General features: G+C 45.0%; 1 protein-coding gene across 1 annotated transcript in view; it reads left to right on the top strand.

The window, feature by feature from the left end:
- The first annotated feature begins 2,459 nt into the window (after positions 1–2,459).
- The window catches only part of LOC136563941 (peroxidasin homolog), a 42,094-nt gene continuing 31,603 nt past the window's right edge, over positions 2,460–12,950 (top strand). The window contains exons 1-2 of the mRNA XM_066561630.1: positions 2,460–2,623; positions 10,943–11,014. Of these exons, the coding sequence (XP_066417727.1) occupies positions 2,460–2,623; positions 10,943–11,014 (236 nt within the window). The remainder of the gene's footprint in view (positions 2,624–10,942; positions 11,015–12,950) is intronic.

A 12,950-nucleotide genomic window follows, 5' to 3' on the forward strand; every position in this document is an offset into this window, starting at 1 on the left:
GTGAAAAGCCTGTGTAGCCGAGGCTGGAAATGCTGGAGCATGGGACAATGGTTGACATCATTCCTGCTGTTCAGGAGACCAGTTTTGGTTCCTGCTCAGAGATGCACACTCCTTTTTAAAGAATTTGTCACGTTCATGGAAAGTAAGACACATTAATGTGAGAGTAAGGGGCCTGGGATTGCTGGTGTTCCTTAACCCTCACCAACATCCCATTTACCACGAGAGGAGATGAGCGGAGAGAAGTGGTGAAGATCTGCTGCTCAGAAAATGTGTGGGTTGCAGAACTTGCCTTGCACTGAAAGGATTCCCCATGCTCTGTTAAATCTGCTGCCTTGGCTCAAGATCCCATTCCTACAAAGCAGTGGGCAAATGCCCCTCAATCCATCCCAAAGCTGCTCCCCCCCAGCACAGCCAGACTTGAAATGCAATTCCACAGACCGGACTCATCCTGCAGAAATGGGACTGAGCCCTGGCCCAGCTCTCCTCTTTGCAATACAAGTAAAAAGGGATTTTTTTGTTGTTGTTGTTGTTGTAGAGGGTTGGTTTAGAACTTGAAGTTTATGCACCACAGAGGCAGAAAGCAAAAGCCTCATATTTGCAAAATGGCCAGATTTGCCAGGGGAAAGGATGGCTCCAAAATAACTGACACATGGTTTGGAGAGAGCATTTTTATCTTTCCCAGCTTTGCAGAACAGCTCCTACCAGCTGTGCTCCCCTGTCCTAGCAGAGTCCAGTGGGCTTTGGAAGGAGCTCCTGTGGGAGCAGTGAGGCTGGAAGGACAGAGAACTTCAGTCAGGAGGATTTTCACGTAACACGTGTTGCCTGATGCACGTAGAGGATGTGCTTCTAAAAGCACTCAATGCCTCTGGAATTAAAAGCTGTGCTATTCACCAGAGCAGTCTGCTTTCAGCTGTCAGTTGTTGTATGGAGGCTGAAGATGATAATTTGGCTTTTTATAACCGGTTTTTGTGAGCAGGGTTGGCCTGGGTTGGGTTGGGTGGCCGCTAGAGGACACTCTGCCCAAAACCATGAGTTCAGTGAACTTGCTTAGATGTCCAAGTGATGGCAGGACAAACAAACAGCCTGAGGGCTGAGTGCAGAAAGCCTGCAGGATAATTCTCTTTTATAGCTGGACAAACCAATACATGTTTTACCTTCCATGGCATGAAATTCCTTCCCTTTGTGCTACTCTTATCTGATCCCTTGTCTTGGATGACCCTTTTTTTGTAAGTAGTTGGAAAGACTTGTCAAAAACATTCTCCCCAAATGCTCAAGTGACAGAGAATCTGAACCAGGAAGGTTTAAGTGTCACTCTTGTCTTCTTTGCCACATTAATTATTTTGCAATGTACAGTACAAAGCAGATGTGCAGGTTGATGGGAAGCTTTCATTTGACCTGCCAGGTTATGTGGGAGGGTGCTGTGTTGGAAATTCCTCAATATAAATCCTAAGGTGTGTTAATGCCTCCCTTGTGCTCAACCCATACATTTAGGATATTGTGTAGTAATAGCTTGAAACTAAAGATCAGCTGGTTCCACTGTAGCTTCGTTATAAAGGTGATTAATTCAACTGGAAACAAATCCTGCCTTTTGCATCTCAATTTTATCTTCCAGTGGGGAGAAACAAATGGAGGACTGCGTTCCCTACAGTTCAAACTCAGCTGATTTCATGTTTTTTACCCCTCTTCACCCCTCAGTTGCCTTGAATTTCTCAAAAGCCCTGACATTTTCCCAAATGACATTCTTGTTGAAAGAAATTATACTTGGTCAAAAACCTTTGAAATTAATCAGCTTTTACTCTGCCTGAGAAACTTTACAGATTCCAGGGTGGGGTTTTGTCTTTATTTGCAGGTTATTTATCTCTGTTAGTGATCTCCCTTTTAAAATCCCTTATCTGTTACATCCCATGCCCACTCAATGGTTAGAGGTGTATTTTTGCTTGATGTTGTAGCTATATGTAATAGGAGACAGCCTCTATCCTATGGTACAGCACCATACATTTGACAGGCTGTTAGATAAGATTCTCTTTAGTTTGCAGACTGTGCTAGGGCAAAAAAATAATTGACATAAAACCTTGGCCCTGGATCTTTTGCATCCCAGCTCAGCCCTGGACCACGAGGTCATTTTTTGGTTGCTGTCCATGGAGGTGCACTGTGCTTTCAGAGATGCCTGAGGAGAAGGTGAGGAGTTAATTTGCTGTTTAAAAGAAGCAACAAGGCAAAAATAGATCTGAAGGAAGAGTTTGTATTTCAGCGCCACAATCAGAGAGGGGTGGGGACAGTGTGATCTCCAGTGATGTGCAGAATGGCAGAGAGGGTGGGCGGTTGGACTGTCAAACTGCCTTAATTTAATTGCAAACACATGCTGATGAGTCCCCTCCTCCTGGACCTCAGGGCTGGGAAACTTTTTTTGTCAGCTCCCTGCAGCTCAGAATTGAGGCAAATACGCTCCAGCAAACACCATGCTGATCAAACCTTCAGTTCTTGGAGGATTTTTGTATTTTCTCCTCCTGCCTGGTTTCTCCTGCTCCTGCCCCAGCCGCTGCCTGTGCTTCAGGACTACAGTGAGATGCATGCATCTGATGTTGGAAACCATCCCCGAGATCCCGCCCCAGACAAACATTCTGTGAGTAACCACTTCATTTTCCTGCCTTTCTTACCTGCATGGTCTTTAAAAAGAGGAAAAAAAAAAGGCAAAAGGGTCAAAGGTATACTTTTTATCCTCTTTCCCTCCTGCAGAATTATCAGCCTCAAGAACGGTTTTGTGCTTTTAAAACACAAACCAGAAACTGCATCAGTTAACTGGCATCAGTTAATTGCTGATGGGACAATCAAGGGAATTGAAAAATTGAATGAGAGTAATTTCAAGCAAACACTAGAAGACAGTTTTGGGGAATCAAAGGTCAAAAATGTTAAACTGAGCTTATGGAAAGGAACACAGTTTGCATTTTAGAAGGCTTTGTGTATGGATGTAGGGGAGAGAGGAAATAGAGCAGCTCAGGCTTTTGTCTCCAGTGACACAAACACTTCCCTTATATATACAACACCATTTCAGTACTGAATTTCTAAGTACTGATTTTCCACTTTCTACTTGAACTGTTCAAATCAAAACTGAGGCTTATTTGGAAAGTAACAGCTGTGGTAAGTCACAGATTACTTGAGAAATAAGAAGATGAGGGAATTGGTGGCTGAATCCATTCAAACAGGAAAGGTGGAGGAAAAGGACACTGAATTCTTGGAGAATCCTCAAGAGCTCTTATTGATAGGTGCAGAAGAGCACTTCTCTGTGATTCTAAACTAATCCTAAATTTAAAGGTGGCTTTAAGATGCAGTGACACGTGACAAAATCCTTCCCTCTGTGCTACTCTTATCTGATCCCTTGTCTTGGACGACCCCTTTTTTTGTAAGTAGTTGGAAAGACTTGTCAAAACTGAATCTTCATGTTCATCCTCCTTAAACTGCTGCCAGCTGCAAAACCTTTCCAACATGAGTTTGAGCAGCTTTTCCCTTAGCTTATAACAAACTCACTTTTATCTCAGCTGGCACATCATACCAGCATTTCTCCCCTGAACATCTCACTAATATTGTAATGCACTTTCTCTGCTGGCAGCCAGAGGAACATGCTGTGGGCAGGATGCTGGCATTGGACTGCTGCCATCCAGGTCTGCTGTGGTGGGTGGAGACCACAGAGGTTCTTGCATTGGTGGCCCACAGGATGAACTCTACCCTTGCTATAGCTGCCAAAGCTTTCTCACTGCCTGGGCTGGTGCTGGAATGATTATTTACAGTGTGACCCTGATCAGGACTTGCTCACTGGGCAGTGCTTATGTGCTCTTACAGTGACTTGCAGCATCTGACTCTTCACACTCTTACCAATCTTTTTCTCCCCGTTATTCCCCTGAATCTTGAAATATTTAAATATTTAAAGTACCCTGAGACTGATTTTAGCAAAGTAACTTGTTCCTCCCAGTTTAAACCTATTCCCCTATTGAGGGAAACGTTTGTTCCATTGGCTGAACGGAGGTATTTCTGAAATCATTGAAGCTTAATTCCTGTTCTCTGTTTGCAATGAGGCAAGGTTTGCTGTCACAGTGGAGCCTGAGTGAGTTTCTGCTAGAGATCCTTTGAGTGCAGAGGGAGGGAAGTTTACTGTGTCACCAACTCTTTCTCAGTTCTGGAATGGTGTGCTCCCTCTGGCAGCAGCATGCTTCATTCTCTGTACCACCTTGAATGAGAAACTGGCTTTAAAAACATTAAAGAAATAGTATGGGTGTCAGATATAAAAATTGCAATATTGCAAAGGAAGATAACTCTTCATGAGCCACTATTTTTTAAGATGATTTATTCTTTTTATCCTCTTATTGCTCTCTGCATAATTATAAGCAAACCACATATTGGTGATCATAGACATAAAGAGAGATGAGCCTGGTGGGTGCTCTCTGTTGGCAGATCATGGGCCTTTGTGTGGCAAGGAAAAATCCTGACTGTCTGGCTATCTTGAAGATCTAATGTATGCAAATGCATTTTCCAGCCAGCATCCATTTATATTTCTTATAAATAGCATTTGAGTAATTAAACTTTTTTTGAGTTGTGGAAGATCAAGGAATGCTTCTTAACCAAGCCCTGACTTTTGGTATGCTAGTGTTTCTCCTGGGAGAACCCTTGTGTCAGACTGAACATTTGGAATTATAGCAAGAATAGGCTTGATCACGGAGTTATTCTGAGCAGAAAATGTGGGATTGGGATATTTTCCACAGTTAATCTTTGGTGTGAACAGGGCTGAGTCTGTCACTGCAGCTCCAAACACCGGTCCCAGGCTCCAGCTCGGTTCCCTCGAAGAACAGCTGCAGTTTCCAGGTGGGATTTGCTTTGAAGTTGGGAGTTTGGGACTTTCTGACCTCCGTGACTCCGTGCCACCCTCTCTAAGAATCCTGGAAGAGTGGGGAAGTCTCCTGGCTGGCACAGGCTGTGCTTCACCATTGGCAGATGGCCCCTGGGGCTGCAGCCAGCTGGCGGCACTCGGAGCCGCCCATCGCCTTCCCCGAGCGATGCTGGGATTGGCACGGAACCAGCTCCAGGATTGATGAGCTGTTACTGGCTCCTCTTGGGTCGCCATTTCCCTCCTCCCTTCCCAACCCCAGCTGGGTACAGCTGAGGATCTGGCCCAAAGTCTGGTTTTAGCAGTAGACTATTTATCTTTGGTAATGGAGACTGCTCGCTTCATCCTGAGCAGAGAATGGGATGGCAGGAGCGACTACACATGTACAGATAAGCCATAAAAATTCATGGTGTAGAACTGCAAACGTACTTTGGCTGGTGTCTGTTCAACTGGAACATGATTATCCAGATGTGATCTGCTGGTTACTGCTGGGATTCAGGCAGTTCTTCCAGCCAGCAGCCCAAGGAAGGGAACAGCTGTGGAACATACACTCAGAAAATTTCAATAGGTCTTTAACCTTCACAGCCATTTGTTCTGCAGTGTGACATTTAAAACAATAAACTTTGAAACGTGTGGACATAAGTAGAAGAAATCCACGGAAAGAAGTTCCCCTCTGGCTGGCAGCTAATGGATTGCAATCCAATTATCCATGGGTTATTCTTCTTTCTGCATTATGCAGGGCACATAATGAATGAGTACTGCTGGAGAAACATAGCTGAGGGCACAGGGCAGGATTGGGGATCTGAGCACATGGCTGGCATGAACTGAAGGTGACCCAGTTGTTCACAGACCTGGTTGCTAATTGGGCACTGTAAGCATGGCCAGCTGGACAAGTTTTCTTTCCCTTCCTTGTGTGCTGCTTTTGGTGCCTGCTCAGCTCCTCTCTTCCTCCTGCAGGAGGAAGGCTGGAGTAGGACAGGGTGTAGCTCTCTTAGTCTATTAATAAGCACATTTTGAGAAGGAATTTTATACGTTTGTTGGGGAAAGGTTTACTGGGCAAATGAGTTCTTGGAAATGCTGCTCTGTTTGTGGTCTCTGTCGTGTGTTTTGGGTTGAAGAAGGGATTACTCATTTCCTCTGTGTGTGATAATCTTATATACAGCCATTAAATGTACACCCACACATTCTGCATGTGCCAGGTAGAACCTCTTTCTGACTTCTTTCACTGTAGTATTTAATCCTTATTAAACCTTCTAGAGGTGACCAAGAATTTTATGTTCTATTTTTAGAAGTCTCTTCATTGGCAAGAAAATGGGGAGGGAAGGTATTTCAAACATATTTTCTTTCTAGAAACATTCCAGCATCTTTTGATGGAAGGATTCTAAGTCTTGCGATTGTAGCTACCTTAAGTGTTTAAAATTCTGCTTTTGCTGAACTTCCAGTGCTTCAGCATCTGGTTCCCACTTGAGTATTTGTATTTTTGTTGCCCTCACCACATCCCTCTCCCTGTAGGGATACCAGGACTCTTTCCTGTTCTCTTTAAGGAGAAATCAGTATTTTTTTGGTGAAAGAATGTGTGTGTATTCTGGGTAAAAACTTTAATGATCATGCTCGTAAAATGTGGAAGACTGACACTTAAGCTACATGAGACTCAATACTAAAGTGTTTATTTTACTTCCTCTGAATCAGGGTCAGAACACACTTCAAGAAGAGGGAAAGTTTTCTAGCTTTGATGTATCTTGGATAAATGGTGCAAAGGAATTATGCATTAGGTTAAGGGAGTCATGCTGCCATGAATGCCCAAGAACAGACTCAGCTTCTTTGGGTAGGATCAGACCCTACTCTTCGTCCCTGCTAATAAATAATAGCTCAAATTATCTAACACTGAGGAATTCAGCATCTTTTTTTGTAATCTTCCTACTTGAGCATGTGTACAGGACCAAAACCATGTTTTGGCCCTACCCTTCCTGGAAAGAGCTAAAGGGATGCCAGGTGGTATTTGAAATGATCCCACCAGGAATGAGGCACCAGCAGATCCCTCCTGCCCTGGCACTGCCCTTCAGGCATAGCATTCCCAGCAGCTTACATGGACAGAAAAAGGGAGATCAAACCAGCTTGGTTCACTGGCTGCTGGATTATGGTCAAGTTCCTGTCCCAGCTGATGCAGAGGGAGCCCTTTTGCAAACCTGACTCCTGTTTGTGGGAGCTGGAATCTTAAAAAGCTGGGTTCAGGAATGCCTGTGGTAATTTTCTTAATTAAAATCTCGTGTTCCTGATTCTTCAGAATGAGTGGTGTGGCAGTGCAGCAGGGAAACACAGCCTGTTCTGCAGAGTGAGGCTCCCTGCAGCTGCTCGCTCTCCACTGTTTCAACCATGATCCCATCCTTTCATTTCCTTGTATCTCCATGCTCAACATATTTTCCTTCCTCTTCACTCTTTGAACAGCCAAATCTTGATGTCTTAAGCTGGTAAGGCCCAAAATAGCCAGGACTTGGATAATCCCCAGCCCTGAGCCTCCCCATGGTCTCCTCATCTGCCTCTCAGGGCTGGCAGGGCTCAGTTGTCCATGTAAGGGGTTCTGGGATGAAGGCTGTCATTTATTAAAGCCATTTGGGGACTCGTGTGGGACAGGGACATTCCTGAGTTGGGGAGCTGATGACAGTGAGTCTGGAACTCTTCATTTCCATCTCAGCAAGGCAGTTTTCCCTTCCTGCCAGGACTGGAGTGGTTTGGCAGGACTGGGGAACCTGCAGAGCTGACTCTGATGTTGTGCAGATAAATGTGAGGAATGAGCATCTCTCTGATGAGTGTCCTGGCTCTTGCACGGTGGAAACTTGTCTTATAGGATATTTTTATAGGATGTCTTTCACGCCCTCCCTTCCTCTGGAAACACTGGGAGGAACTTCACCATCTAATCTCTGTAAAAGCACCTTTACTCTCTGTGTCATTGTTGGTGGTGATTGTGTGGCTGCCACTTTCCAACCAGTTCTGGGCAGAACTGTCAGCATCACTGCTGTGCACAGCATTGGGAGCACAAAGGATTCTTCAATGACACAAACCCAGTAATTTGCACAGAACTGCAGTAAAACGCCTCTTGTAGCTAATTATCTGCTTAGTTAACATAGTAATACATGAGTCTGTGAAAGCCTAAATAGATTAAACAGAAGTGGAAGTTTCTTGTAAAAGCCATTGATTGCTTTATGTGCTAATCACTGATAATTATTTAACAGAAGGCTTGCAGGGATGATTGTTCTGATAGCAGCTGAGAGGCTCAGACTGTGTAATTCTGTAAAGATCCATTTCCCCATCCATGTGCAAATTCTGACATTCTTTGTAATCTCTGTCAATAATTCCCAAATTCAGAAAAGGTGACTGATTTCTACAGCAGATCCAGGATTATCCACACATTCCAGGTCACTTTCCTGTCAGAGCATGGGGGCTTGGTGAGATTTTAGCTGAGCCAGTCAAACTGGTGGGATCTGTGCTGGGTGATGCTGCTGTCCCAGGCCTCCTCTCTGTGTGAAGGCAGAAGAGCTTCCAGAATCCTTTAGCAGCAGCTGTTCCTTGTGGGAAGGTCATTTGTAATCCCAGACTGCCATCCTTGAAATCATGGGGGAGAGTTAAATTAGGGATTATTTTTTGAATTCCCAGGTGGAAAGAAGTGGGCAGGAGGGAGGGAGCCCAGCTGCTGTGGCGTGGGGCAGCTGGGAGCAGCTGCCCTGGGAGGGGCTCTGTGATCAGTCCCTGTAAAAAACACATTTGTTCCTGAACAGAAACGTGAATTTCCAGAGTGAGTGCCCTGGGAATAGAGAGGAGCAAGTGTTTCTGTGGGAGAGGAGACAAACTCAGTGGGGAATGCTCTCCATCAAACACATTCAAGCCAGGGATTCCCAGTGCAGCCCTTCACTGCTGGCGATGATTTAGGCTGAGGCAAGGTCTGGAGTGCAAACGCTAAGGATGAGCCAAAGTATTGGGGTTTTTAAATGGTAAGGAAGAATATGCAGGTTCCTCTGCATGCCCAGGGACATTCTTGGCTGTGCAGGGACATCTACACTGGTATCTTTTAATGCTGTCTTGGGTACAGGGGCAGAATAGCCTGGTCCATCCTCCAGGGCAGAATCCACCTTCCTAAACCATGTGTGGCTAATGCCTGTCTCACCTGAAGTGCACTGGGTGTTTTATGAGCCTTGCTAACTGAGATATTTAAAAAAACCCCTGAATCTGCAGTTTCAGTCAGTGGCTATTTGCCCTTTCTATTTGTAGCAATTTCCTGCCATAGTTATTTTATCTATGGTTAAATAAGCAATTTCAGTTCTTTTCATTGTCATGTTTTCTAGACTCCATATCATTCCCATTGCTTTATTTTGGATTCTCTCCAGTTATTTCACATCATTTCTTGAAATGAAGTGCTCAGAGAAGGGATGCAGTGTTTCAGTTCCATTTTTGTCTGTGGGGAAGCTGTTGCCCTTGTGATGGAGAGCAAACCAAAAAGAACTTTCCAAAGGACTGAAAGATAGCTGGGGTCCAGAGAATCATCTAAAGGCCTTACCTGGAACAGAAAACAGAAGAAAAATTAAAATATTTCATTAAAACAATGAGCTAAGCTTTATTACATGCTCCTTGGGGGTGGTGTAGTTTAAAAAGAGCTCTACTTCTGTGTGGTTTAAAGGACTGCAGTTGTCTTCATTCATTAAAACACTCAGAGCTTTTTGTCCCCACCTGCAGCCTGTGACCCAAAGTTGGATTTTACACTGCACTGCCCTCCCTGAGCATGGCCAGCTCCAGCCCTGACCTCTGTGTGCTCCTCCCATGTATTTGTAATGTTCCCTATTACCTGCAGCTGCCTGCACTAATTACAGGGTCCTTTACAACCCCCCAGGGCAGCGGGGTTGGTGTTTGTGCATTGCAGGCTGTAAATCGAGTTTGCATTTCTTCACCTTTTCTCCTAGTCTGGTCTTTCCTTTTAACGAGGCCGTGGAGAAGAGGCAGCACAGTGTGCTGTCACTGCTGCCAGGGCTTAATTGTGTTTGGCTTCATGGTGGCAGCCATTGCCTGGAAAAATCCACAAAGGTACCCCTCAAATTGACATTGCCAGGGAAGAAAGATACAAAACTCCCTCTGAGAAGAAGGGCAAGAAATGCACATTTGAAGCTATGCAAGTTAAGCCCAACATTTTCTGCCTAAAAAGTGAGAAAATTTATTATGAATTTTTTAGCATAGAATGACTACATTTTGCAAATTGCTTTTTTCCTCTTGAACAAAATTCCCTTAAAAGGCTGCCTTAACATGAAAAAATAGCTGTGTATTCCCTAAATGTGATAGATCAAGTAGTGCAGGAGGAAAAAAATCCACTTCAGTGTGTGCTTTGGACAGAAACTTGCAGCAATCCCCATTTGTCAGCTTTTGTGATTTGTTATAATATACAGGGCCATGCAAGGTGCCAAATCAATGCACCACGTTCCCTATAGATGTGTTTATCCTTGGTTAACCAGGTTAAACCACTTAGCTCTTATTTCATTATCCCATTAGCAAGCCAAACCCCATGGTTTTTGGTTCCAAGCTGATGTAGTTCCATGGGCAGCCCTTGAAATTTGCCAGAATCCCCTGGACTCCAGTAATTCTAATTGCAGTTGGCACAGATCTGAAATGCAGGCAGAGATAAGCTGTTGTAAGTCTTGGAGCATTGCAGAGCAAAATGGGAAATTCTTATTATATGAGGTTATTTGAGCAGATTTAACCATTGTAGGGCAAAGAGAGTTTTAGTAGGGAGCTAAATTATGGGTCCACATGGTGATGTGTGTTTCTCTATAAATCAGGATGAGTTGAAAGAGTAATTGCATGTGCACTTGGGGTGTTTTGCTGCAGACTCTCTTCTGGTGCTCATGAGAATGGTCCCTTGAGTCCTTTTAGTGTCTGGTTTTCTGTGGAATTAAAGAATTTTATCACTATAGGCTTGTCCCAGCTTTTGCCTGACTTTGCAGACAAGAGCAGACCCCAACAATTGTCCCCACTCCTTCTCCACTCCCTTCCCTGGTCTAATGACTTGTTTATATCCTCTGCTTTTAGAGACTTACGCTTCAACCACATCAAGGAGATACAGCCTGGAGTCTTCAGAAGACTGAAGAACCTCAACACACTGTAAGTTGCACTCCAAGGATATCCATTTATTACTTGTGTTAGCACTGTCCCCTAAAATGGCTTAAAGGTGGCCTTGGGGTTTTATTTATTTCAGTCAAGTTGTGCATATCCAGCCAAAGCTTTAAAATTCCCTCTGTTCCACCCTGTGTCATGTTACCCTTTTAAAAAATGTGGGGTTTAATAACTTCCATTTTTCACAATTAACCTCTCTGCTTGAAAATAAAACATGATGAGCTCTAGCACTGACTGGAGATGTTTGAGCAGGTATGGCCTTAGAGTAGTCCATAAAAGAAGTTCTCATCTGGGGTCAAGACAGTGGAGGGGTGAATTAAAATCATCTTCCTTTCTATGGTCTCCTTTAGCACATGAACCACATCAGTTGCTCTGTGTGAGTTCCACTGAGCACCCTTCAAATGCCATCTTTCCCTTTGCCCTAAAAGAAGTACCTACATCTGCCCTATCCAGGTAGGAATGGGGGTGGAAAGCTGCCAGTCCAGCCTTGTTTCACACTCACATCACTGCTGCACTAACCAGCTTCTCACTCTTCCCAAGGGAAATCCTGGGATTCTCTGCTCCTTCTGGCTGCTGCAGGGCTGAGGGTTTGGAGACAGATCTGAGAGCATCTGCACCCCATAGCCAAGGAGCTGCAAACACCCCAGCTCCCAAATCAGAACCAGAAGCTGTGTCAGCACTGCACTGTGCTGGATGCAGTCGGGATGTTGGGACTCAGATCTAATTACTCGAGCTGTGACATGGTGCTAACAGCCATGGGATTTCCAGGCCCAAGCTGAAATCCCTCAGTGAGGCAGAGCAGCTCCTTTGGGAACCTGACAGTTGTTCATACATCCGTGATCCCAAATGGTAACAGAAATTCAAGTTGTTTTTTTTCTTTCTGGCCTTGAGTGATCTGAAGTCCCTGATCCTGTGAAGGTGGCAGACCTGGGCAATAAGGCATTCAGTCAACACTAAGCAGTTGTAGGGAAAGTGGGATTACAGCAGGACTTTATTACTGAGACCTGCTGAAGTCTTTATCAGCATTTGCCAAAGATCCTTGCACTCTGTGTGTGGGGCTGAGTGGCCAAGCCATGAGTGCAGGATGCTCTGAGTACCCCGGCTGTGGCCAGGACGGGTGCTCATCAAATGGACTGGTCAGAAACTTTACTGCCACTGATGCTGTACATCCAAAACAGCCCCAGGTTAGTCTCTCACACAGCACTGTGTGATACTCAGTTGCCAAAAATAATAGGGAAGAAAGGATGCTTTGGATGGATTTCTGTCATTTGAGATAGAGTCAGATACAGCGAGAAATGAGAGAACACTATCTAGAGAGATAATAGAGTCCAAATCTGTAGGGTTTTGCCTTATCACCAAGCTCTGCTGAGGCCTCTTGATCTCCAGCCCTGCTCTTCCACCCCTGGAGCTCTCCTGAGTGAGGATACAGAGGGTTCCAGATGATGTCATCTCAGTGTGCTGCAGGCAGATGTTTGGCAGCAGCTCCCAGGACCACCGGGCGAGTTTCAGCAGAGCCCTGGGGAAAAGGAGGATGCTGGCAGGGCTTCACTGGGACAGAGGCTCCACCCAACCTGCTGAGCTTTGTGAGGGTCTCAATTCCTGCCCTGCCAGCTCCTTGGACTGGGCAGGTCTCTGACCCCTGCAGGATTTTGCTTCTGTCTTCTGACTCCTCCACTCTGTGCAGAGTAGATACAGACAGGGCCTGAGTGAGGGGAAGGACCTGACTCTCTCTAACACCTGTTTGTGCTCCACAAATTTCTCCAGCTCTTTTTCCTTTCTGTCTCCACACTCTCCTGGACAGAGACCTCAAGGACAGCAAGTCCATGAACAGATATTAGAGGGAATAGTCAGGAATGCACCCCTGGCATCCCTGAGCTCATGATTTGGGATGCCAGGGCAGTAAGAACAGTCTGTTTCCACAGAT

Source organism: Molothrus aeneus, chromosome 17 (genome assembly GCF_037042795.1).
Source record: "Molothrus aeneus isolate 106 chromosome 17, BPBGC_Maene_1.0, whole genome shotgun sequence".
Taxonomy (NCBI): Eukaryota; Metazoa; Chordata; class Aves; order Passeriformes; family Icteridae; genus Molothrus; species Molothrus aeneus.